Source organism: Pungitius pungitius, chromosome 8, assembly GCF_949316345.1.
Source record: "Pungitius pungitius chromosome 8, fPunPun2.1, whole genome shotgun sequence".
Lineage (NCBI taxonomy): Eukaryota > Metazoa > Chordata > Actinopteri > Perciformes > Gasterosteidae > Pungitius > Pungitius pungitius.
Genome location: NC_084907.1, coordinates 2,895,693 through 2,921,452, shown reverse-complemented (window position 1 = coordinate 2,921,452; position 25,760 = coordinate 2,895,693). Strand labels below are relative to the sequence as shown.

The 25,760-nt window shown below is 46.8% G+C and overlaps 2 protein-coding genes across 2 annotated transcripts in view; one reads left to right on the top strand and one right to left on the bottom strand.

Annotated features, from left to right (window-relative positions):
• Positions 1-23,925, bottom strand: part of stab1 (stabilin 1) — a 33,456-nt gene extending 9,531 nt beyond the window's left edge. The window contains exons 1-55 of the mRNA XM_037490307.2: positions 23,731-23,925; positions 23,388-23,622; positions 22,782-22,903; positions 22,230-22,345; positions 21,021-21,106; positions 20,760-20,829; positions 20,561-20,656; positions 20,327-20,440; positions 19,564-19,751; positions 19,287-19,423; positions 19,002-19,129; positions 18,571-18,647; positions 18,338-18,460; positions 15,139-15,276; positions 14,875-14,946; positions 14,440-14,553; positions 14,128-14,181; positions 13,614-13,694; positions 13,360-13,518; positions 13,202-13,264; positions 12,746-12,838; positions 12,335-12,421; positions 12,116-12,227; positions 11,733-11,919; positions 11,544-11,637; positions 10,985-11,143; positions 10,549-10,644; positions 10,320-10,418; positions 10,166-10,213; positions 9,939-10,072; positions 9,744-9,855; positions 8,961-9,038; positions 8,606-8,707; positions 8,397-8,501; positions 7,679-7,813; positions 7,376-7,504; positions 6,499-6,552; positions 6,250-6,363; positions 5,563-5,758; positions 4,743-4,838; positions 4,477-4,522; positions 4,197-4,276; positions 3,968-4,093; positions 3,783-3,856; positions 3,449-3,520; positions 3,239-3,358; positions 3,072-3,119; positions 2,868-2,948; positions 2,574-2,720; positions 2,206-2,340; positions 2,053-2,112; positions 1,081-1,257; positions 823-912; positions 255-401; positions 71-127 (exon numbers count right to left, since the gene is read on the bottom strand). Of these exons, the coding sequence (XP_037346204.2) occupies positions 71-127; positions 255-401; positions 823-912; positions 1,081-1,257; positions 2,053-2,112; positions 2,206-2,340; positions 2,574-2,720; positions 2,868-2,948; positions 3,072-3,119; positions 3,239-3,358; positions 3,449-3,520; positions 3,783-3,856; positions 3,968-4,093; positions 4,197-4,276; positions 4,477-4,522; positions 4,743-4,838; positions 5,563-5,758; positions 6,250-6,363; positions 6,499-6,552; positions 7,376-7,504; positions 7,679-7,813; positions 8,397-8,501; positions 8,606-8,707; positions 8,961-9,038; positions 9,744-9,855; positions 9,939-10,072; positions 10,166-10,213; positions 10,320-10,418; positions 10,549-10,644; positions 10,985-11,143; positions 11,544-11,637; positions 11,733-11,919; positions 12,116-12,227; positions 12,335-12,421; positions 12,746-12,838; positions 13,202-13,264; positions 13,360-13,518; positions 13,614-13,694; positions 14,128-14,181; positions 14,440-14,553; positions 14,875-14,946; positions 15,139-15,276; positions 18,338-18,460; positions 18,571-18,647; positions 19,002-19,129; positions 19,287-19,423; positions 19,564-19,751; positions 20,327-20,440; positions 20,561-20,656; positions 20,760-20,829; positions 21,021-21,106; positions 22,230-22,345; positions 22,782-22,903; positions 23,388-23,438 (5,679 nt within the window). The 5' untranslated portion in view covers positions 23,439-23,622; positions 23,731-23,925. The remainder of the gene's footprint in view (positions 1-70; positions 128-254; positions 402-822; positions 913-1,080; positions 1,258-2,052; positions 2,113-2,205; positions 2,341-2,573; positions 2,721-2,867; positions 2,949-3,071; positions 3,120-3,238; positions 3,359-3,448; positions 3,521-3,782; positions 3,857-3,967; positions 4,094-4,196; positions 4,277-4,476; positions 4,523-4,742; positions 4,839-5,562; positions 5,759-6,249; positions 6,364-6,498; positions 6,553-7,375; positions 7,505-7,678; positions 7,814-8,396; positions 8,502-8,605; positions 8,708-8,960; positions 9,039-9,743; positions 9,856-9,938; positions 10,073-10,165; positions 10,214-10,319; positions 10,419-10,548; positions 10,645-10,984; positions 11,144-11,543; positions 11,638-11,732; positions 11,920-12,115; positions 12,228-12,334; positions 12,422-12,745; positions 12,839-13,201; positions 13,265-13,359; positions 13,519-13,613; positions 13,695-14,127; positions 14,182-14,439; positions 14,554-14,874; positions 14,947-15,138; positions 15,277-18,337; positions 18,461-18,570; positions 18,648-19,001; positions 19,130-19,286; positions 19,424-19,563; positions 19,752-20,326; positions 20,441-20,560; positions 20,657-20,759; positions 20,830-21,020; positions 21,107-22,229; positions 22,346-22,781; positions 22,904-23,387; positions 23,623-23,730) is intronic.
• On the top strand, positions 15,952-18,058 carry LOC119229683 (E3 ubiquitin-protein ligase TRIM35-like). Its single transcript, XM_037490309.2, has one exon. It carries the CDS (start codon positions 16,211-16,213, stop codon positions 17,603-17,605), a length of 1,395 nt encoding a protein of 464 aa, XP_037346206.2. The 5' UTR covers positions 15,952-16,210; the 3' UTR covers positions 17,606-18,058.
• Positions 23,926-25,760: the final 1,835 nt, after the last annotated feature.

The following is a 25,760-nucleotide window of genomic DNA, read 5'->3' as shown; positions in this document are numbered from 1 at the left end:
GCAGGATTTACAATGAATCTCTTTGCATCGTAAAAGCTGCCAATGTTCAGGTTTCTTTTCCATCTCTTACCGTGTCAAGGTGTCTGAAGGGACAGGAAGGGGCAAAGAGGCAGCGTCCACAGCGACCCTGAGACATTTTAAGACACAAAGCTTCAGTTCAGCGTTCAAGACAATGGATCTCCAATCACGGGGAGTGACAATCTTCTGATCTCAACAGACTACTTTTGAGCGAGTAATAGCCTTCATTTCATTACGCTGGTGGTCGTGTTCTCCGGGCTGTCGCAGAACGCTCCCAGGCCCGGTGGTTCCAGGAGCTGGTCGATGCCATAGGCCACGCCCTCCTTGAAGTTCATGTATCGCTCCACCACCTTGGCTTCATTGCCGTTAATCAAAACAGCCCCCTGAACACACGCACATGTAGATTCTGTGGTCATTTAGTAAAAAGGATGATTGTGATTGTTACTAGCTGTAATGTAACATGGTATAATAAGACATAGTATACCATGGATAATTGTAGTATAATGTTATATAATAATACTAATAATAGTAACATAGTGTAGTATATTATCAAGCCACTAGCTGTGCAAGATAGTTTGCTAATACGGAGGAACAGCACCTTCAAAGTGTGCACGTTTTTTTACCCTGATCTATCAGAAAGCCAAACAATGGCGTGTTCTGTAACCTAGCAACCACACAATAAAGTGCAGCATCTCCTGCGTTGGTCTCAGCATCAAGAAATCCACGAGTTACAGTATTGGTCCTAATCACATTATCACCACCCTCCGGCCTCTCTTAACTGTGTGCGTGGGCATGACTCCTCACCACCAGGGTCCGGTCGCAGCTGTACTTCAAGGTGGATCCGTGCATGGTGCGGAGCGTCGAGGCTTTGTCCGGCTGACCGATACTCAGCATCTAAACACACACATGGGAAACCATGAGGCCCTGACATACCACCCCTTAAAGTAATATATAACAACACATATGTACACCTACATTCAGTGACATACACATGCAGAATTCCAGCATATTGCTACATGTAAAAATAACAAAACTGTCAATTCATGAAATAAATCCTCATACCCTGGAGTTGCGTATAATGTGAGCCTTCACCAGCGCGGCTGCTTCCTCCTGGTGGTCGGGGCTGGAGAGCCAGTGCTTTCTTTCAGCCGGCAGCGAGTCGAGGGCCTCGTCTGTGGGCCAGAACATGGTGAAGGGCTGATGGATGGACATCTGCAGCACCGGAATCAACCCTGTGTCCTGCACAAAGAGTGAAGACCACACAGCATTAGCAGCACGAAGGCCTCGCCAATAAAAGGGCCTAGACGTACACTACATCACTGTTAACTAGGGCTGTCAACATAAACGCGTTAATCTATGCGATTAATGTGACCGAGATTCAACAAAACATTTTAACTTAAAGCACCGCTATGCAAAGCTCACTGCTAGGCTAAGCTCGCTGCTAGGCTAAGCTCGCTGCTAGGCTAAGCTATCTGCTAGGCAAAGCTCACTGCTAGGCTAAGCTCGCTGCTAGGCTAAGCTATCTGCTAGGCTAAGCTATCTGCTAGGCTAAGCTATTTGCTAAGCTACGCTCGCTGCTATGCTAAGCTATCTGCTAGGCTAATCCAGCTGCTAGGCTACTTCCATCTCAACATCTAATGTCACACAGTATGCAGAGGATCATCACTGTGTCCCTAAAAGATTGTGGTTTGAAAACCTTCTGGCTAAATGTGGGGAGATTGTTAGCACCTCCGCTAAATGATGTAGAGTTGAGAGCAAAGTGCACGAGGACAGGAGGAAGAGTCACTAGTTCAACATTTAAAAAAAAATCTATTGACAACTCTACTGTTAACTAGAGGGAACTCAAACTTAGTCCAAATATTAGGCCAACAGGAAGCTCAAAAAGTCGCCGCTCTGGTTAAAATGGAGGGAAGATTGATGGTGCTTTGCTTGTGCAGATTTATTTGCGTGTATCATATTTATCAAATTCCGGGCGTGTAAAGGCTTTCAAAAGGTAATTTAGCTTCTTCATCCTCACAGATGAAATAATTTTACCTCAACGAGTTTGTAGAATTGGCTGTAGCCATAAAAGGCAGCTGCTGACGTATAGTTCATCTAAACAGAGGAAGAGAGAGAGACGTCACACCGGCTGTCTCCAGCACCGATTGATCATCGATCGGTGATCCACGTGCAGAGAACTGAAGTCACCGAGTCAGCCTTCAGCCTCCGTTTGTCCTGCAGCTTGTAGGGCGTCAGCAGCGCGTCCACGTGGTGAATGACGCCGTTAGAAGTGATGTAATCACTCCTTACGATCCTCGTCATGTTGTTGACCCAGACCGAACCCTGCAGGTGGGAGAGAGACAGGTGTGGGGCGAGAGAGAGAGGCAGACAGGTACCATTAGGTATAAATATGTATAACAATGCAGACATTTCCATTCTTTTTAAAGTACGTTTTAGCACTAGAATGTCCTTCAAAAGGTTTTGATTCAAATCATCTTAAACACTGTCCTGAGTAGATCTACAAATACAATATGCATGTGTGTGTCTGCGTGTGTGTCTGCGTGTGTGTGTGTTACCTCCCGCAGGCTGAAGTGCAATGTGTGTCCTGATGTGGCGACGACGGCTTTGGTTGTTTTGAGGTCACTCAAGGTCAAAGTCTCGCAGGAAACGATGTGGTAACGAACCAGTTCAGCAAGACGACCAGATTGGTCCCATTCCTCAAACTACACACACACACGCACACACACAAGAGGTACGTCTCATATGAATCAGCCTGTGAATAACAGTATAGTTTTTCAAAGGAAGATGAAATAAGCTCAAGACAAGTTGGGTCTCATCACATGAAATCATTTAACAGCAGATGTACACACAGAGAAGTTCCTGTTTGTTTCCTCCAGGGGAACGAAGGTCGTGAACGGTCCATCGCCATAAAAAACACGAGCGTTGGATTTCTAGGAAACACAAAGAAAACAAAGTGAACTTATGTGCTGAAGGCCGTACATGAGACTCTCACTGCTTAACAAATCATTTTAATTACACTAAAAACAAAAAAAAAAGGTTTCAACATGACTCACCGACACCATTCGACGGAGGAAGATATTCTCTGGTTGGCGGAACAACTCCTGTAAGACAGACAGACTTCCTGTGAGGAGGGGGTTTTGGAGGAGACGGCGGGCAGAGGTCAGAGGTCAGGGTCGGCGGGAGGAGGGGAGTGGCGTGAGTTGGCGGTCATGTGACTCACGTTGTTGGTGCTTCCCCGGCAGTCCAAGCCGTCGCCCACGTGGCCTCGGAGGCAGGTGCAGTTCCTCCGACCCTGACCCAGGTACTCGCAGCGAGCGTGAGGGCTGCAGCCGCCGTTTTTCTGCACGCACAAAAGGTGGATCTTTAAACCGCTGGAAAAGGAGGAGAGGCTCAAACGTTGCTCATTAGCCGCGGCTGACCGGAGACGTACTTTGTTGCACGGGTTGGCGGGGTAACAGAACCTCCCCGAGCCCTGAAAGCCCATCCGACAAGTGCAGGCCGTCTGCAGAACAACAACAGAACAATAGAGCAAGCGGGCGGTCAATAAAAGATTCCAAACTCCACCGGGGTCGAACAAATCACATAAACATTTCTCCTTAACACCCTGCTTCCAAGAGGGAGTAAACTGAGCGATCCTCTCTAGTTCCCTTTGACTGACTCTCTGCTCAGGGTCAGTGTCAAAACAGACCCTGCCAGACCCGGGGTTCAGTGACACCTCGGCGCTGACCCATTAGGAGTCATTACGCAGCACAGCGTTGCCTCACCGTGTTGGGGCCTGTTCGGGTGCAATCGGCTGACTGGTGGCAGCCTCCATTTTTAACCAGACATCCGTCGATCTCTGCAAGGTCGGAAAACACATTTGATGTATTTATTAATACTTTTCCAGGTCTTGGTAAGATGTCAGGGGTTTAAGGTGAGGGGTCAGAGGTCAGGGGTCAGGACTACATACCCAGGCAGATCACCCCGTCTCCAGTGTACCCCTCTCCACAGGTACAGGTCCTCTCTCCTGCAGAGACCCTCAGGCAAACAGCAAATTCTGAACACCCGCCGTTGGACCTGCTGCACAAATCCAGCTCTGAGAGACACACGGAGACAGAAGGCAGCAGAGTTTATATTTGTGCAGTTGTATGTGCGTGTGTGTGAGAGTGTGTGTGGTGTGTGTATGTGTGTGTGTTTACCATTGCAGTAAGTTCCGTTTCCTTCGTATCCAGCCACACACACACAGGCAGCGGCTGAACCCTTCGGCCCCGTTACGCAGCTGAGGACAAATATTGTTGTTGTGTTGATATGTTGTCAAATTTATTAATTCCACCCGTTTTAACTCTTTTAGTCCTCAAACTAAATGTTCACCCAGAGTCAAAGCTTCCAGACAGCCAGGTGTATTCTGGGTAAAACAATTCACATCTTTATCGCACACGCACACACACACACACACACACACACAAAAGCAGGACTCACTTGGCGTTCTCGTCACATCTGCCTCCACAGGCGTCGTCCTTGATCTCTGAGACACAAAGATTTTAACAAAATATGAGTTTTGTTAAATTTTACATCACATTACATTAGATGTCATTTAGCTGACGTTTTTGTCCAAAGCGATCAAAAAAAGTATTTAATATATTAACCCATCCCACCCAGCTAATGCTTTTAGCTTATTAGCAGGAAGGGGTTGGGTGTCTTGCTGAGGGACACTTTGTGTGTGTACGTGTGTGTTTTTGTCTTACCTATTGAGCAGGAAGCTCCTTTCCATCCTTTGTAACACTCACACCTGCCACTTCCTGCCAGACCGTCCTCACACTTCCCGTGGTCACACGCACACTCTGCAACACACGCACACACGGACACAGGTTAAAACCCTCCTCTGAGTTTTAAGTTCTGATCTCCTCAAAGACTTCATAGCATCGTCAGTTAGCGTCATCGATTTGATGATTATCAGTGTTGCTGGTTTGTAAGCTTACATGTGTGTGTGCGTGTGTGTGTGTGTGTGTAGGCATCACAGTGTGTTACTACGTTCAAACAAGAGGAATATTCTCTTGGTAATTTCTCATATCCATCACTCAGTATTTCTTCGTCATCGTTCGTCAGTCAGCTGTTCAAATCAGCTGTTTTTGTCTATCCAATGAGCACACGTAACGATGACATCATCGGCATCTCGCTGCGGTCTCCTTACATGAGGTCATCCATCTACCTTCATGCTGCCGTGACGCATGCTCCCACCTCCCCACCTGCGCCCAGTCTCCTTCCGCTACATCAACTCAACCTTCCAGCAGCTAACACCCGCCCACCAGCCCCGGACCCAACTTGGGGGTGTGTTGGGGGGGGTGTTTATCTCGCTGCTTCTCCAAGCACACGTCCATCCATTAACCAATCTCCCCGTGGAGTCTCTGAATGCTTTATCGTCACGTCATTTATTAATAATGGACACTTATCTCTCTGCATCCGACTGGCTGCGTCACTTGAAGCCGGCTAAGTGGTTTTGTTTTTTGTGTGTGATTTCAATGAACACTTTGTTTCCGTCAGGACGAGTGTGTGCATGTTCCTCACTGGAGGAGCAGGTGGCTCCGTATCGTCCTGGCTCACAGTCCTCGCACGCGGTGCCGTGGAAGCCCTCGAAGCAGCGGCACTCCCCGTTGCCAAGGCTACCGTCCTGACACTCCCCGTGATTGGAGCACCAGCTGCCGATGCCTCCCGGGCATTTGAAGCACTCGTGGCCGTAGTAACCGGGGCAACAGGAGTGATCCTGCAGGAGAGACATCAGTATAAATACTATTATTATCATCATCATCATCATAATCACCATTATTATTATTAAGCCTTTTTTGTCAGCACTTCATCGGCCGGTTTAGGTGACGTTTATTCAGCCATTGGGGTATTAGTTAAGATTCATTTGACCATGATGAAGTTTGGCAGCTGCTCCGCAGAGGGAGCGCTGGCTTTGTTAAATGATACCAACGAGGAAGAGGACACTAGATGGCTGCTGCGTCTCCTTCTGAAGTTTGATTACACACAAAACTATAATGTATGCGTTGAAGTTTCTTCCGAGGGTTGTATAACTATTGATCTGAATTTACCAGATCATGAAAAAAAGTATTCTCATAAAAAATGTCTAAAAAGGTAAAAAAAAAAAAAAAACCAAGTGGAGGGGTTTTAGCCGCTGCTACCACTAAAGCAGCTAATGCTTTTAGCTTATTAGTAGCTATATTAAGCTATAGCTAAGTTCCATGAACAAACCGTGGTTAACTGAAGACATTTTATGAGACAGCCCGGCATCGACTTCCTGCGGGATCCGACTCGCTTCCTGTATTTACAGTTGGATTTCATGTTTTCTGGATACTGGTTTTTGATCTGCAAGAGGACATATGAAACACATTAGAACCCCATCTGAGAGAAAAGAGACCCAAAGACTGCACATAAAACTCTGACTTCATCTCCTAAGAAGTAAATACACTTTCAATTCATGTTATTGTTCAGTTTTCTCACTGGTTTGTGGCTGAAATGGCATCGAGGTGGTCCCTCACAGTCTGAGCATCTTCCCTGGAGACAGAGGGGTTAGAGGGAATAAAAATAACATTTGGGGATTAATGAATCCCTTTGTACGTCAGTCGGTGAATAAAGCTTTGTCCGTTGCTACTTTTGTCCGTTGCTACTTTAATCTACATATAATAATAGTATAATTATATATATATATATATATTATACATATTATGTATCAGACTACAGAAGAAGAAGATCCTGAGCATCAATCGCTCCTTCACGGCTTCCTCTTGTTAACAAGTGGCATTTTGAAAATGCACAGCGGTGCAAACACTGCATCACATGCATTACGATCGAACGGGACGTGAGACACAGACAAATCAAACTGATCGTGCATCCGTCTGATGCGGTCATATAACAACAGCATTTTTCATAATCTATTCATAGAGCGGACAGCTCTGGGGCCTGACTTCACAACCCTACCAGCACCAGTTAGTCACCGTTCCTTGTCAGAATGTCAGATTTCTCTGTGAATTTTGATCTACTGATTGCGCCTGGACCAGCACAGCGGATAGATATTCCCCTGCATGAGAACGCAAGGAGGACTTTCACTTAAAGAAAGCACATAAGAACACAAAGGAAACAGAGAGAGTCTGCAAAGATTCATCTTTGATCAGCAGAGGAAGCAGCGGCTGTGTGAGCCAATAAAACCAGGCGCCTTTAGATGTTCTTCTCTCTGGTCTTTAATGCTCGAGCTATCAACAATTACTTATATGAAGATAGAGGAATCATTACTACTTATCAAATAACTATTGCACTTTTTTGTGCTTTGAAGACTAAAGCCTCGCTCATCCACCCCTCCCCTTCCCCACTCCATCCTTACTGGGACCTGCAGGTGGACCTCCTGGCTGCATCTGTTGCGGTGGATCTGCAGGACCTGCGGGAGGACGAGGACGACGCCGCGCTGCGTCTCGGTCATGGCGCCGTCGAGGGGAACGTCGTTCACCGCCGTCTGGGGGACAAGAAGCAAATCAGACTCTTTTTTTTTCTTCCCGATTGATTTCCTAGTTTGTGTCTCTCACTACAGTCATGGATGAAGAGCTCCAGTCTCTGGCTGATGGAAGGGAACTCATTTTCGTGGAGTGCCTGCGTCAGCGTGCGCGGTGACATCGCCGGGTGTGCTTACCTGGTTGTTGTGGTTCAAGTGGAACTGGACCTGGTAGTCGGCGCCCAGCAGCGTGCTCTTCAGCACGCCGTCGGACAGGTGGTCGGGGAAGAGCAGCTCCTTGGGGATCACGTGGTACTTTAACACATCGGAGTCCTGGGCGAACGGAAGAAGAGGTTTTCAGCTAAAGTCCGATCGGAGAAGCGAGGCCGGCGGGTTTCACAAAGATCATTTTCAAAACAAAAAAATCAAAGTCATGGTCAGACGACGTGTTCCGCCTCTTTACCTCAACACACCAACATTATAACAGAGAGACACCAAAATCTGGAGTATCATTTGTTTTTTATAGATTAAAGAAGAATGTATGTATTGATATCATTTACAGATTAATGGGGTATTATAATCTCTGATGTCTATTGTTGAGTTGATTGGCGGCTGAGAAATGGATGGAGTGTGGATGACATTTTTGCTGCTGTTCTTCACGTCGACTTACAGAATGGAATCTACACATTTCCATAATTCTCATGACATATTGACAGATGCACTTTAAGGCCTGACAGAGCTCACTTCAAAAATAGGTTTGTAGACTTTGAAGTTTACACAGTCAAAATACTCATATATTATTAATATAATAGGAATGTAATATATTTTTTCTAAAGAGAGAACACTGTACTTTACAGGCTCTGATGCTGTAGCATCCCTTTATGTCGCTGGGCTGGCTCGTGTCACCTGCACCTACCAGGAGGGAGGAGTTAGTCGTGCTGAGGTGCTGCCTGATGGCCTCGTCTGTTGGCAGCAGGAGCGTGAAATCCAACTCGCCCAGATCAGCTGACAGATTGTACATCTGTGAACACACACACACACACACACGCGCACACACAGAAAGGCTGTTAGAAAACACCAATAGGGTTTAATTCAGATGGAGAAACAGAGGGTCACATCTCCTACCAGAGCGTGCTTTGCAAACAGAGTGAAGGTGGAGGAGGAGTTGAGGAAGGCCATCAGGGTGGGGGGCTCGGGGGGGAGGCCTAAGCGCGATGGAGTCAAAACCTGATCCCGCCCAAAACGAATGAACAGACAGATGGTCAGGCCAAAAGGAAAAATGCACCCACAAAAGCATCTGTGAAGCTTTCTTCATGCATCATGTTTGAGGTCTTGTTGAATCTGGTTTTCTATCGGATGAAATCACAGTTTTACCCAAAAGACAAATCCCTTCACACTGAGAAATGAGCATGACGTTGTCTTTCAGTTCGACGTGCCCGGTTTGCCACGTGCCCCTGGTCTCAGGTGTGGGGACTCTTACCTGGTCGATGACGTGGATGTAGCCATTGAGCGCAGGCAGGTTGGGTGTGACGATGGACGAGGTCCCAATGCGGATCACCTGAAACAACACACAACCGTTAAATAGAGTGTGCGCTGTGTGTGCTACTTCTGTTCTCTACTTTGTTGTCCTTGCTTCTTGATCATGGTCCATTTCTGTGTTTCTACGTTGAGAGCAATAAAATAATAAATAATAATTGTTGGGGGAGAATTTGTTGAGCTGCATGTTGTGAGTCTCTCAGGAACTCGGTGTGTGATCTTTCGTGAGTGTCCCTCTTCGAAAGGGTTTAAAACTCCTGTTCTCTCCTTTTCTCTTTGTCAGATCTCCCTTCTCCTCTGAGGGAGAAGGAACCATTTTTCCCCTTACAGCTGAATTGAGTCATTTGACTTCTGTCTGTACTTGTGTTGATGATTTCTCTATTCTTCATAATTTCTCTTTATTCTAGTTAGTAATAAATACTTAATCACAAAGCGATTTCAAGATACTTTTGAATTCTCACAAGGCTTCAATCCACAAATTTCCACCTTAATAATGTTGGTATAAAGAATAATAGTGTTTCTCTGGTATTGATAATAACATTTCTGACCACCTGACCTCCACCCTGGTGGTCCGCTGACTTTTTCATGCATTGTTTGTTGTATCAAATACAAAGAATCTCCTCAGAAGTGGAGGATTTTTCACAAATAAAATGATCCTCCCAAATGTAGATCCACCACAGTGTGAAGTCTCTCCGTGCAGCATCAACATTCTCAACAACATTCTCACCCCGCTGCTGTTGCTGACCTCCCAGGAGGTCGAGGGGTCCAGGGTGGTCAGCTTGCGGCCCACCATTGAGACCAGGTCTTCCACGGAGTAGATCCCCGGTAGGACGTGGGCTCTGCAGAGAGCAGAGGGGAAACTCATTTCACCAAACACAAAACTCGGACTCTCGATCTTCAGGATCTTCCCGAGGAGGCTGACCGCAGGAGGTGAGGCAGGTGGTGTCTGCCGTTCCAGAACTTGTCCGTGGCTGACGTCATGTTCGCCACAGCTTTATTGGACGGGACAAACACCGTGAGGTTCCCACTCAGGTCAGGAGAGAGGGTACTGTACACCTGACAGCACACACAGATAAATCATCTGTGTCATATTGGCTAATGTAACACGCCAGCAGACCAAATCACTTTATTAATGTAGTTTTTACACACCTGAGTGAGTCGGTAGAACAGGTACAGGTTGAAGTTCATGTCCAGCTCCTGGAGACATTATATTTTCAGCCGTTTGACAAAAGGACAGTTTGGATAATGGGGGACAGGGAGAGATGTCCATCACATTGAATACAAACAGCCAAAGGAGGCGCACCTCCAGTATCGTCCCGAAGCAGATGGTCCCGTCTCCGGCGTAGCCCTCGGGACAGGTACAGGTGTGCGTCCCGGCTCCCTCAGAGAGCTCACACTTTGCCTGAGGACCATGGGAAAAAACAGAGTCAATTACACCGATCCTCCGAAGTCCTCTGTTTCATAAAGGACTTTAAACTCATAACCCAAGTGAACATGTGCATGAAGAGCAGTAAGAACTAACGTGTGTTTACCAGTTCATGGCAGCCTCCGTTCTTCTTGGTGCACGGGTTAATGAGGTCACACGCAATACCGTCCCCCATGTAGCCTGTCTTACAAACGCACTCACTCTGCAAACACACACAGCCGGACACACACACACACACACACACACACACACACACACACACACACACACACACACACACACACACACACACACACACACACACACACACACACACACACACACACACACACACACACACACACACACACACACACACACACACACACACATAAACTTAACAGTCCTTCCTCAATATGTACAGCCTGGCGACTAACTAGTAACTAATTAATAGACAATAGGAGATGGTGACAATAGAAGGTCATATAGACATCATATAGATCATCTCATTGGCTGTTTGGTGACTGACGCTTGCTGTCCGTCATCGATTGCCGTGAACCGACCTGTCCGGGTCCGATGTGGTTGCAGACGGCGTTGGGGCTGCAGCCTCCTCTCCCCTCCAGCTGGCAGTTGTTGATCTCCACGCACACTCCGCCATCGCCGGTCCAACCCTCCATGCACACACACGAGGCGTTACCGGGAGCCACGTACACACACTCCGCCTGCAGAGGACGTGACAAACATCTGATGTTTCATTTCAAGACGAGAATATTGTTCACAACATTGCAGCACAGTAAATATACACAATATCACGTCTCAGATATCTGCTGGAGGGGATTTAGACTGTTTTGGTTGTCTTTTTCTTCTTTTCAAAATGAAGATATATTTGGTAAATATGACATTGAACGTAATAACGAAAAGTAATAACGCCTTAAAGTAATACAGAAAAACATATTAAGACGGATTTATCTCTTTAATACGAGGTTACACAAACTTAAGATCCTATTCATGATTTAATAGTTATCAGATTATTTCCCGCTCAATTGGAAATAATTGACCCACATGCCCGCACACACACACACACACACACACACACACACACACACACGCAGTAAGTCTCACGTTGACGTGGCAGCCTCCCCGGCCGCTCTTCAGGCAGGGGTTGACGGGAGAACAGGAGTGACCGTCCCCCTCGTATCCATCTCGACACAAACACCTGGTGCAACGCACACAAACAAACATTTCTGACTAACGAACACAGCAAGCGACATCATTGAAACACCGGTTGTCGTGGCGACGGCGGGGCCTCACGTGGTTTGCAGCCCGCTGTGCGTGCAGTACGCGTGCATGTGGCAGTGCTCCTGCAGCCCGTCCGAGTTGCACGGCGTGGCCGTCTTGTCACAGTTTTCCCCGGAGAATCCTCCCTTGCAGGATCCTCTCCGACACACACCGCCGCTGCCTGGACGGTTGTCACACACACCGTGGACGCAGCGACACACTGAAGACACACACACACACACACATTATGTGGAAAAGGTCCTCGGTCACAGACGTGTATCTGCCAATCACTAGCCAGTGGACTTGTGTGTGTACATGTATCCACTATATAACCCTGTCAAACACCCCTCAGTGACTGGGAAGGGTGTGTGTGTGTGTGTGTGTCCGTTGCTCTCCAGGTGAGGAGGAGATGTTACCTTCATCACAGTTGTCACCGTGCTTGGATGGATCCACACAGATGTGGCAGGCGACCCCCTTGAGGCCTGGCTGACAGCTGCACGAGCCGTTGCCATGGATCCCGTCAAAACACTGCATGTGGTGGGAGGGAGGGGAGAGGAGGTGGGGGAGGAAATACATGAATAAAAAGCCATCAGTTGACAAACGCTCCGGGGACAGAACACGTGCACGTCACTCACCGTTCCTTTGTCGTAGCAGGGATGCTGGAATCCTCCGAAACAGGGTTTGCAGTCCGGACCATAGAAGCCTTTACAGCACTGTGGTACCTGTCGCCACACACACACACACACACACACACACACACACACACACACACACACACACACACACACACACACACACACACACACACACACACACACAGACACACACACACACACAGACACACACACACACACACCATGACTTCATGCTACCTTCAAGAAGCGCATGTGAGTTTCTAAGACAGCTTTGAACTCTGTGATATGCATCCCTGAAACCAGAATAATTGACAAAAGAAGCCATCTTCAACAGCGCGAGCATCTTCTCGTTAGAAGGCAACGTGACAAAAGGAAGCAGAAAATGGAGATGAAAAGCAGCCCAAGTCTCACCTTCTTGGTTGCGTTGCAGAATTTGGCGCAGCCTCGACTGAGCGTGGGCCTGAGGGGAGACGTGACGTAGTCACAGCCGATCTGATGTCTGTCCTGGAGACACACAGATCCAACACCACAATAAGGACGACACATCTGCGCACAAATTGGCGAACTAAGCGAAAGGATTTTGTTTAAAATATGGATCAGGCATTGAGAGCAAATGCAGGGAATTATAATTCTTTGAACCCTAAAAAAATGTAAAACGATATTTAATTGTAACACCAGGTTAATGTAAGCACACAATAGTATCCAGAAAACAAGTTCATTCCCACACAGAAGAATAGCGTGTCAGGTGTTCCTTTTTTATCCGGTTAGTGTCAATCAATTTGCTTTCATTTAGTGGATGTAAAGAGCACATGAAATCACCACAGGGTGCAGAAAAGGATGATGATGAAAGTGTTGATGATGTTTTACCATTTCAGTGGTGCCGTCTGGACATTTAGTGTCATAGAGGTAACTGCATTGAACACACGGCCCCTGAAAACACGCCGCAGGGAGAAAGAAGTTAACGGAAGTCTCTCTGCGCGTCTTTCTGTTTCTTGAGTAAAGTTCTCTGCTTCGCTCCGCCTCACCGTGATGATTTTGTTGTCGATGACATCACACCGGTGCGGCAGGATGGGAAGGATGGAGGGCGGGTACAGAAGCCCGTCAATCATGTGGATGATCCCGTTGGACGCCACGATGTTGGTGCTCACCAGACGGACGCCCTTTTCACCAAGTAGGATCTCACCCTGGAACAAGAAGGGTTTATATAAACTGCTAATGTTCACTGTAAATAAGACAAGTCACAGAATGAGAAACGCTGTCAAAGACCAGAGACACTTACATCATTGGACACACTGATGGAGACAATCTGATTGGCCATCGTCTGGATCTGCGGGAGAGCAGCTAATTCGTCCACCGTCAGCTGCCGAGAAGATACCACAGTCAACATCAACAACTTCATTTTCCCTCAGAGAGGTGGTGACTCTGCCAGCGCTGCAGGCCTTGTTAGCACCGTTAGCTTCTGGGCCGTCACCAGGTTGAGAGGATGCTCAGGATATGGAACATAGCACCTTTGAACAGATGGTAGAGTGTGGGGGCTTGTTGCCTCAAAGGTCGCGGCATCCTTAAATCTTGAGAAAAGGACTGTGATGAAGAATAATGATGTGATATTGCCTTTGAAGAGTTGTATGTTTGAGTGGCCTGTTGTCAGATTTTGTGATGACTTCCTGAGGACTAAGGTTTTAGAGATAAAAAGCTTTTTTTGTGCACCTTCTTCTTCTCAATGTAAAACAAATACAAAAAGGAAGAAAGCAGCAAGTATAACTGATTCGTGGAGGGTTGAGGGGTCGTCTTACCACAGCATGGGAGAAAACGTGGTGTCTCAGAAGTTCCTGAAGTTTATATTTGGCCTTCGAAAAAAAGAAAAGAATAATATAAAGAATCACTTATTATCCTTGCATTAGCATAATGAAAAGGCCCAACAACAAGGAGATGTTATGAAATTAAAGCTATAGAGGATTTGCTTTGAAAAAGATACATAGATGGTTCCCCGTCTGTTTGTGGACTTTGTTGATATTACAAAATGTCAACTGAGTCCCGGTTTAGAGTCACCTGTTATCAGCAACAATATCCATTCAAACCAGATGAAAACGGTCAAATGAACCTACTTCGTGCAGCATGTACAGGATGCTGCCGTCTCTGGCTTTGTCCACAGCCCCGTTGGTGGGGACGAACACCGTCAGGGGACCGGGACCCCGGAAGGGGGGCGGCGACCCGCAGTTCTACCAGAACACACACACACACACACACACACACCTTCAATTAGAACCAAAGGATTAGGCATCAACTACTGGAAGTGAGGCTGGTGTTTTGGTAATCTCCATCTTTGTTGCAGCCAATGACCGGCAGTCATCTTATTCAGACTGCGTGGAAGTGACATACACAGTGACCTGTCAATCACACAAGCCCCGCCCCAAAGCAGCCCTCACCCAAATGGTGTAATTCGCTGTGGAGGGACCATCATTCACTGAATGAACATCGTCCATCATCCTAAAGCCAAGCGTTCGTCCGTGTGATGTTATTGGCCTGAAGAAAATACTCACATCCACCAGCGACAGGAAGCGGTTGAATTTCGGATCCATGGTCAGAATCTCTCTGATCGTCTTATCGGCAAACTGGACAACAGAAGCGGAGCGAAATTCATTGTGAATGACTTCAGTGTCGTTTGCATTGATGCAGTAGAAACACCGTTAAGTAGGAAAGTATACATTTCAACAGGCAAAATACAAACACGTGTTAATGCATAGTGGCAGATGTTTAAGTATGATCGGTGCTCCGTTCCCATTCGTGGCCACAGTTGAACTCGCCTGTTCGTCCCGGTTAGACCTGTCCGAGCGGGTGCTTGTGATTGGCCGGTCGATGACGTGGATGATCCCGTTGGCCGCTGGCAGGTCTTCCTGGATGACGGCGTAGGGCCTGCTGGGGTTATCCATCAGGATGAACCTCTGGGTGGAGCAGATAGAGCACTTAAAGATGCATGAATACAAAAGGCAGAAAGCCATTTGAGACTTTTTTAAATCACCTGATTCCTTAAGGTTTGTGTAAACTTTTGATGATCTTTCTAACGCACAGTGTGTTTCTTACAAGCTTTTGCAAAAAATGTGCTGACAGGGAAGGTTTCACTGTAGTCTGTACTGTGTATTAAAACAACGCAATACAGAATAGGACTTATTTTTTAAACTCATCCGACTTATTGTTGTCAGACGATCATGTGTGTGGGTCCTTCATTGCTTCATTATGTGTTTACTATTGAACTAAGGATGTTAGTACACAGCTGCTCCGTGGAGTCACAATGGTTTTACTTTATTCCGTCTATTCTCTTCATCGTGTTGAGATCCTACAAACGAAGCTCGAGTGTAAGTTCAGTCAGGGAACCATGTTGTTTATCCCTCATGCCTTTCACTCTTCTCATTGTTTCCCTTGCCGTCAATCATGGTCAGCTGATCACTTCTCTCCAATAGCGCGCCGCCACAATGACATGGTAAGCATATCATTCCGCTGCTTTCTCTTTCCAAACATGCCTTCTCTCTGCCTTTAGTGTGTTCATGTCGCCTGAACCCGCTCCCTGCACCCGCCCCACCTGCACAGCCTGCATCAAGCTCCGCCCCCTCTCTGACGCAACACGGACCAAAAGGAAACAACTTTTACACACAGTCAAGACGAGGCAGAAAGAGACAACTTCTCTCATAGAAGACTACTATGAAACTACCAGCGGCGGCTGCAGCAGAGAAGACTGGAATCACTGGGCCGAATACTTTAACTAGCTGCCGACTTCTCACGGTGAACTGGGCGCGGTACGACTCAAAGTGAAAGCAACTCTCCAGTCGGACTGACTTCCCCATTCTGCTTGCTGCGTTTGAGGCTTCGCTCAAGGACAAAATGTCTGCCAGGTTGGACGAGGATCTCTGCTGTCCTGTGTGCTGTGATATCTACAACGATCCGGTTGTTCTGGCGTGCAGTCACAGCTTCTGTAGAGACTGTGTGAAGAACTGGTGGAGGGGCAAACAGATTAAGGAGTGTCCATGCTGTAAGACTAGGTCCTTAAGCAGTGAGCCTCCTCGTAACTTGGCCTTGAAGAACCTGTGTGAGGCCTTTTTACTGAAGAGAGATCAGAACGGTCCAGAGAAGGTCTGCAAGCTGCACTCTGAGAAGCTCAGACTCTTCTGCCTGGACCATCAGCAGCCAGTGTGTCTCGTCTGCAGAGATTCAAAATCACACAACAACCACAAATTCAAACCCGTCGACGAGGCTGCAGAGGATCTCAAAGAGGAGATCCAGAAGTACCTGAAGCCCTTGAAGGAAAAGCTGAAGCTTTTTGAAGAAGTAAAAGGAAACTGTGATCAAACAGCAGCACACATGAAGGTCCAGGCCCGACACACAGAGAAGATGATTAAGGACCAGTTCAAGAAGCTTCACCAGTTTCTAGAGGAGGAAGAGGAGGCCAGGATCTCTGCTCTGAGGGAGGAAGAGGAGCAGAAGTGTCAGATGATGCAGGAGAAGATGGAGGCACTGAGCAGAGAGATAGCAGCTCTTTCAGACACAGTCAGAGCCACAGTGGAGCAGCTGAGAGCAGAAGACGTCTCCTTCCTGAACCACTACAAGGCTGCACTGGAAAGAGTCCAGCAGCGCCCCCTGCTGGAGGACCCACAGCTGCCATCAGGAGCTCTGATAGACCAGGCCAAACACCTGGGCAACCTGACCTACAACATCTGGATCAGGATGAAGGACGTGGTCTCCTACAGTCCTGTGGTTCTGGACCCAAACACTGCCGACCCAGGACTCATCCTGTCTGAAGATCTGACCAGTGTGACATTCGGAGAACCACAGCCGCTTCCCAAGAACCCGGAGAGGACCAGGTTCTCCTGCTCCGTCCTTGCCTCGGAGGGCTTCAGCTCGGGGACTCACAGCTGGGACGTTGCGGTCGGGAACAACAAGGACTGGGAGCTGGGCGTGTTGAGAGACAACATCCAGAGGGGCGGATGCCTACAGTCCGGATTGTGGAGGATTTCGTTTTCCCAGAGCAAAATGACGGCGCTCTCCACTTGGGATCAAGAGAAAGATCTGCCAGCGAAGCAGAGGCTCCAGAAGGTCAGAGTTCATCTGGACTTTGAGGAAGGAGAACTGTCATTCTCTGATCTTAACACTGACACGCACATTCACACCTTCAAACACACCTTCACAGGCACGTTGCTTCCCTACATTTACACCGAGAACCCCCTCCCTCTGAAGGTTTTACCAAGAAAGATCTTTGTGACTTCAGGAAAAGCAAAGTAAGAGGTCATGAGGGTAAAAGATGATAGTTACGTATCTCCTGCAGACCGAACCAGTGAAATACTACGTACTACGGAGAATTACTATGACAAAGCACAGATGGAAGGAGTGACACATGTTACATGTGACCGGAGCACTGGTCTGATGAGTCCGAAGGAAATCTCTAAACTTACTTTAATAATTGATCAATAATCAAAATTGCAAATAGAAAATATTCAAGGTAGTGGGGAGGTGGAGGGCTTGATATCGACTTCAGGAACCAATATCCAAATAACGGGGGAGGGGGATTTCAGTACATTACCTTGAGGAATGTATGTAAAAATGAAATAAACTGTGTAATTTTAATAATTAAAGGATTTGTGATTTTATCTCAATGATTTCGATGGATACATTTAATTCTGAGGACTGAAGGGGCCTAAATGTGTCAGAATAATAAATTAAACAAAACTATCTGGATCTGCTTTTCTCTATTTTATGATTGTAGGACCAATACATTAAATTAAGGAACATCCTTGTGATCATCTTCAAATATCTAGACATTTTTAAGGATTTAATGACTACAGAACTATTTGTTCCATCCAATGTTACAGCGAGTTCTTAAGATTCATACTACTGTTTTAACATTTTAACACGCTGGAAAAATAAATAGGTCTCTTCCAGTCATATTAGAACTAAAATAATGTGAATAATGATGTAGTATCTGTGAGCGAAAGCCCGTTCTAGAGGCGGCGTCACCTTGTTGCCTTTGCTTCTCCACTTGGCTCCTCCGACCAGGTTGAAGTCTCGGCCCTCCAGATCCCTGAGGATGTGCTGACCCAGGATCAGGTGGTTTTTACACATCTGCTCCTCGTTGACGCCCTGTGGACACAGCGGAGGTCAGTAAGCGTGATCATCCTCCCCAACCTCGTCTGCAAGCTCTCTTAAAAAAAATAATAATAAAGTGTGAAAATGTTTGGGTGGCCACCCACACTCAGAGGGGTCTTCATCACGGGGACGAAGGCTGTGAAGGGCCCCGCGTGGCTCAGCAGCGGCGAACAGCCTTTCGCTGGAAAAACACATCACAGACTATTAGAAAAAGTCCATTTCTCTTGTTGTGTGCTGCTGGATGCAGGATGGATGCAGGATGGATGCAGAATGGATGCAGGATGGAACCGAGATGGTCGACTAGCATATTCATCCGTGTGTTTTGGCCTCACTGTTGTGCGAGTGGAACTTTGTACCAAATTTGAACAAATTCAAATCGTATCAAAAGGAGAAAATATATTAATTAAATTATATAAAAAATTACTTAAGCTGTAAATATTTTAATCCCCACGGCTAATCAATTGATTAATTTCTGAATGTTATGTTTTTACTTTGTTAGCTGCTTTTTGCATTAAATCATTTTAAAACATTTTACCAAACATGGCGACGGATCCGGTCAGATTTTCCCTCTGGCTTCCACTCCTGTCCAGCTCCATCAGCCGCTCCATCAGGTTGCCATAGCAACGGTGTCCGTCACCAATCTGACCCGCCTCACACACACACCTTGAGGAGGACGGGGGAGGAGGGTGGGGGGGGGTGTTAACCGACGACACTTTAGTACATTCACAACAAACCGTTGATTGAATGAAGCATCGACGTGTCCGGTTCTCTTTGCGGAGGCAGAAGACAGAGGGACGTGTCGTTTTTGGGGGGGACCGACCTGTGTTGCCCGTCCGTTTCGGTGAGACACTCGGCTGTGGGGTCGCAGGTGTCCTCTGAGCAGGCGGAGACCAGCTCGCAGCCGAACGCGGCGCTGCCCCCGACGGGGGACATGCCGAACATGCACTGGCACTGCGACTGACGGGAGGACAGACAGACGGACGGATGAAGACGACGCGGTCGGACGCGCTCTCAGGACACACCTGTGGTTTGTAGCCTCTGGACCTAACGACAGGAGACCCTGTGGGTTCTGGTCGCGTCTCCGGATGTGCTCTGACCTTGTTGGGTCCTTTGAAGACACAGACGGTGGAGTTGACGGGACACCCGCCGTTGTTCTCGGAGCAAGGGTTCCTGGGCACGCAGACCCTGCCGTCGCCCTGGTAGTCCGGCTTGCAGGCGCAGGTGACCCTTGACCCCTGTGAGGAGCACTGGGCGTTTGCGTCGCAATCCCTCGCTGAGCAGATACCTGGTGAAAGAAAAACAAAGATCTCACTCGGTCCAGAGGAGACTGCAGGATTACTTTTTACTCTCGAGACGAGATAAAAAAAAACCCGGGTTCATTAAAGCACAAATAAGAGCCGTAGTTCTGCTTCTGGTCCGGTTCTTGCACGGGCTCACAGAACGATAAGAAATTAGTTCTGGTTCTAGTTCTGACCCTCGTCTGGTGCGTTATTCTTCTACATCAGCTCCTTGTCCTGGTCTCAGTTCTGAGGACGCTGGGGAGCAGATAACTGCGTTTGGTTCCTGGTGCTTTTAATAAACTGCTGCTCTTAAATCCTTGTCACTGATGAGGAACCTAAGGTCCGGCCTGAGGGTGGAGCCAGAGGAGGTCTCATCGCTGCCTGAGAGTCAAAAGACTGGCCCCTCTGAGCGGTAGATGTCAGCTCTGTGGAACCTTCACAGGTTGTGCTTGAATCCGTTTCTACCTCGTTGGTGACGGCGTTGGTTGCTGGTGGACGGATGAGCCCACAGAAAGAAACCACGCCGTGACACACGTAAACTGACATGTGGGAACCAATGAAACAGAAGTTGTGCGTTTACTTGCGCATTTGCCGGTGGACGTCTTCTTGTAGCCGGGCAAACATTCACAGCCGGCGGCGTCTGCGTCTCCTTTGCAGTACGAGTACGGGCTGCAGCTGCTGCACCTGGTGCTCACTGCCAAGCACAGCGGCATCATCATCATCATCATCATTGCACACAAGTCCACGCTTTCCTCTCTTTCTCATAAAGAGTGTGATGCTTCCTCTAGTTTCAGGCAGCACGTCGTGGTCTCACCTTGGTCACAGCGCTTCCCGGTGTAGGGCGGTTGACACAAACACTGTCCATCACCTTCTGGACCGTTACTGCACGCCCCGTGTACACAGTCACACTCTGTACACACACACACACACACAGAGACAGAACAGTTTTTCAAACAGCTGTGGGACTTTTTTTCAGCTGTTAACACAACAATTTGAAGATGTTTTTTTTAAACCTTTATCGCATTTTTCTCCAAATCTGTTCTGATCTCTGCACTCCTGACAGGCGAAGCCAGAGAAGCCATCCTGCGGAGGGAAGGACAAATATCACCATCAACAGCCTGAACCCGACAAACCCGGCAAAACTTCTCCAATGTCCCGAAAACATATTTTTGTATGTCCAGAATCTGGCGTCCGAGACGCAGAGCGAGCGGCTGATGTTATTGATTAACGTTATTGGTCTTTGAATGAGGGAGGAGACTTGAACACAGACTGACGTCACAGACGCAGGTCCCGTTGCCGAGGTCTCCGTCCACACAGGTTCCATGGAAGCTGCAGGTCTTCCCCGACCAGCTGGGACAAGCTGCAGACAGACAGGCAGATCAACAGGCAGACAGGCAGATCATCAGGGAGACAGGCAGTCAGACAGGCTGCAGTCAGACAGGCAGATCAACAGGGAGACGGGCAGTCAGACAGGTAAATTATTACAGTGAGTCATAGGATTGTTTACTTCAGTTACTCCGATGCTCAAAAATCTCTGAATCTTATTCTAAAGTCACATTTGTCAGAGATTGTAGATTTGAATATGTTTGGATTATGTAATAACAACATTAACAATAATGTGAAATATAAGCACTTCTGAATGTTGATGATACAGCAAGTAGTCGTTAAACCAATTGAAAACAAACCAAAATCACAATACTAATGATCTGTGACGACTCTACATGAGAATAATGTCTTAAGTTAAATTGTGTACAACGTTAACTCTTAATTGAGAACGTGCAGAGGGTAGTTATTGTAATGATCAGGGTATTTAACGCTAACGTTTAACAATTCAAACACATTTACCTGAAGCAGCAAAGCCTTGATTTAAAACTAGTAACGCTGACGTAACCTGCTTCAGTTAAACAAGCTAACGTTAACCGGTCACTAGCAAGCTAACCCTCCAAGTAGAAATACGCTTTTAATCTCTTACTTTTTGTCGTAAACTCACAACTGACAACACAAACACAAAATAAAGCTGAAAGTCGGTATTTTGACGGTAATTTTTGTTTTTTTACCTGTGACAGAAAATAAGACATGTGCTAATGGCGATAGACCCTCGGTTTAAATAACTGACATTTAACAAAAGAACCAATCAGAACTACAGGAAAACTGAGCAGTCCCGCCTTCCTGTTAAGTCTTTTCTTTTATCAATATGACGCTTGAATTTTCTTTCTTTTGTTAAACTTGAACCATAAATTGAATAAAAGAAGAAACCCTAATAATATATAGATACATTTTCTGTAAATCAACACTATTCAAATGTTAAAATCCACAATTGGCTTGGTTCTATAGATTTTATTTGACTGTACATGTATTAAAAACAAGTTAAAATATGTTATATTTTTAGTAGAAAATAATATAACAAATATTTAGGATTATTACTACTAATACCACTATTATTAAAGATGTTGTTTAGTAATCTTTGTGTGTGTGTGTCTTACAGAGACAAAGAGGTCCCCAGTGCTGTGGGCAGCATTGTGGCTGCATGAACCCCTTCATACAGATGTGTTGACATCCATCCAACACCACATCCCTGCCGCCGATCTGCACCACGTAGCTGCAGCACACAGAGAACATGAGATGAAGCTTCATAATACTACTACTACCACCACTACCACTACAAACCCACTTTCAACTACATCTGAGTCACATTTACTGAGCTAAAGTCTGTGTGTCTGAGTAGTGTGGAACCATCCTGCACTGCTCTGCTGTGTCTGCTCGCACCTGCAGCCTGCTCGTATCTGCAGTCGTTGCGTACCGGCAGTCGTTGCGTGCCTGCAGTCGGCACGTACCTGCGGTTGACTTGTACCTGCAGTCATCTCGTACCTTCAGTCTCAAACCTACAGTCAACTCGTACCTGCAGTCGGTGCATACCTGCAATCGTTAGGTACCTGCAGTCGTTAGGTACCTGCAGTCGTTGCGTACCTGCAGTCGTTGCGTACCTGCAGTCGTTGCGTACCTGCAGTCGTTGCGTACCTGCAGTCGGTGCTCACCTGCAGTTGGTGGTGCCCGCGCTGCTGAAGTGCTGGGGGCACCTGTTGATGGCGGCACAAGAGGAGCAGGAGGTGTACACGTCCAACCTCTGTGAGATGTCACACCGTCCAGGAGGAAGAGTCTGAGGGAGCAGAGGAGCTTTCTTCACTTACACAATCACTCTATACAAGTCCTTTTCCCACGGATCAAGTGAGGGAAATCTTTAGGTATTCTGTCCCGGGGGGACATGTCCACCTGGGAAATGTTTTCAGGAAAAGCTGAGACCGAATTCATCTGTGGTTTGCATCATACCGAGCAGTTAATTATATTTTATTGGTCAAATGTTTGGCATGTCAACTTTGAACCTGCAAAGGAACCAGAGACTACACTACAAAATAGTCCCCTATCTTTAGGGAAGTACAAAAATGAATTGATAAGTATTCCAATGAGGCAGGACTGTGTTATTGTACTAAAAAGTTCACTCTATCCACAACTTTTCATTCATTGCCTGATCAAAAACAACGTTGCTTTCTGTACGAACTTGCTAAACTATTCGGAGGCCTTGTTAGTAACACAATGAGTGGAGCGTGGGACGTGTTGTCTCGCTGTGGCAGGAGCAGTGTTACCTGTTCTTGCTGTGATGTTTGCAGGCAGAGCAGCAGCAGCAGCGGCAGCATGGCTCAAAGTGTCACATCCAAAGGTGGGGTAATGTGGGGGGGAAAAAATCCACCAACCCGGCGTCTTGCTCACTCAGTAAAAAGAAATAGCAGTGGAAAAGTAGAGAATGTCTTTCAGGCAGCTTGTTCCCATCGGTGTCCTCTCCTCCGAGTCCAACAGCTCTAACACGACATGCTGCGCTATCTACAGGAAGAACACACACTCAACAACATCCTCTGTGCAGGAAAAACAAATCTCTCAGAAAACAATACAATGTGTAAAGAAACACAAAAGAAACAGAGTGAAAGTCACCTGCTTGTTACAAAGAAGCACTTGGAAGATAAAAAAAAAGGATCCAGGCAGCGTGGTGATTATCAGCAGATAATCGTTCTCGTTTTCAGCTCTAAGGGCAACAATGACTTCTGTTCAGTGACGAGCGAACGAACGAACTGTCGACTGCGTCCGGCGAGGCGGAGAGAGGCTGGAAGGACTGCTGGCGTCGCGTGTTTTCCCCTCTAATCCAAGAAGAGAACAAAAAAAAAAAAAAAAAAAAAGAAAAGAAAAAGGACAACAACAGAAAGTGGCAAAGTAGGAACCTCCCAGCAGAGGTCATCTCCTCCCAGTGCTCCTGTGGCAGGATTAGTAGCAGAAGTTACTCTCAGTGGTAACAGCAGTAAACTTGTATTAATGCACACTTCTCTCCTTCTCCAACCTGTATCATACGATAGGCCTCCTCAGTTCTTTTACTTAGGTCAAAAATGCCACCTTTTCAAAATATATCATCCCTCGGAATGTCCATTAAAATGTTACTGGTGTAAAAGTGAACCGGCCAAATGTACTTAAACGATCAGAAGTGAATTACTCATTTCGTACAAACGCCCATTTCTAATACATTACATACATAAAATATTTGTATTGTTATAAGACTTTAACAACTATTATGTGAATTAGAAGACCATAACACGATTACAGGGAGCTGCATACTATTATAATATAACATTGGGAGAGACGTTTGTAATTAAGTGGATGTACTCATACGGCATGTCTGAGAGAGAGAGAGAGAGAGAGAGAGAGAGAGAGAGAGAGAGAGAGAGAGAGAGAGAGAGAGAGAGAGAGAGAGAGAGAGAGAGAGATTGTGAGAAATCTCCTCTCTTCCTGACAGGAAGTTTTGGGCGGATTTCCTCTCCTGGTTGTCCCAGCGGAGCACTTTGGGGCGGATTTTTCTCGTCAGCTGACACAGAGCGAGAAGGAACACGAGTAAAAAGCTGAGTTTCATTTCCTGCCTGAAATCCACTTGTTTTAAGAACCCGATGACAAGCGCAGCAAGGTGAATCTGACCGGAGCGGGGGTCAAAGGTCAAACAGAACAATGGCAGGAAGCTGGTGGACAATACACCGGTGCGGGTCCCTGAGGTTTACTGCCTTGCTCACTTGCAGGGAGATTTTAAACAGCAGCGTTTGCAGTTCACATTATAGACGTGAACCACAAAGTTAACAAAGAAGTTAGTCTTCTTTAGTCCATCTCATTTCTGTCATTTACTTATGAAAATTAAGACCATTTTCATTAAGACATTTAAAAGTGAGTGTGATAATTCTAGCAATGCACAAATTGCTATTTAATGACAAATCTGGAATTTGTTCCATAGAATTAAAACTCTTTTCTTCAAACCTACACGAAGACACCTCTGAAAGAAGGCAGCGTGTTTGCAGGAGAGAAACGTGCACATGAACGTGCAAGTCTAATTAGCGATTAAACGTTAATACGCATATTGTCATGTAGTGACCAGGCCCTCATAAGAGCAACCACAAGCATTACAAAACATTACTGGTTTATGTTCTGGCGATATTCTTGTGTGTTTACTCGTTTAGTCGCCTTGTCCTTGGGGATTGTAACGATGTAATGATGCTTCGCCTCCTACTGCAAACCAAGTCGACCCAATAAAAGCAGCGGATAGGTTGAGATAACGTGTGCCTGTGCGTGCGAGGGCAACACGCCCCGATAGTGTGTGATACACACTGATAATACACACACACGGTGACAGCATCCACACACTCTGTTTTGACTTCTGCGGCGTGGTCACATGTCCGTGATGCCCGGAGACCGACTGATTAAATTCAAGACAAGTGAATTGAAACATTGTGTGAAAGACACACAAGATATGTTATCTTTGAGATAATGGCACCGACATACACACACACTCACTGCTGACTCGTGTAAAAAGGTGAGAAAAACATGAATCAAGGGGTAAGGATGGAGAGAGAGAGCGAGAGAGGGGCCGGTGGCAGAGGTCGCGGATGTCTCTCGGCCCGCGTCCCCGTCCAGACGTCAGGGAAGGCCTCCGC

Coding starts and splice junctions, on each gene's coding strand:
- LOC119229683 (XM_037490309.2), top strand. CDS start 16,211: ATGTCTGCCAGGTTGGACGAGGATCTCTGCTGTCCTGTGTGCTGTGAT.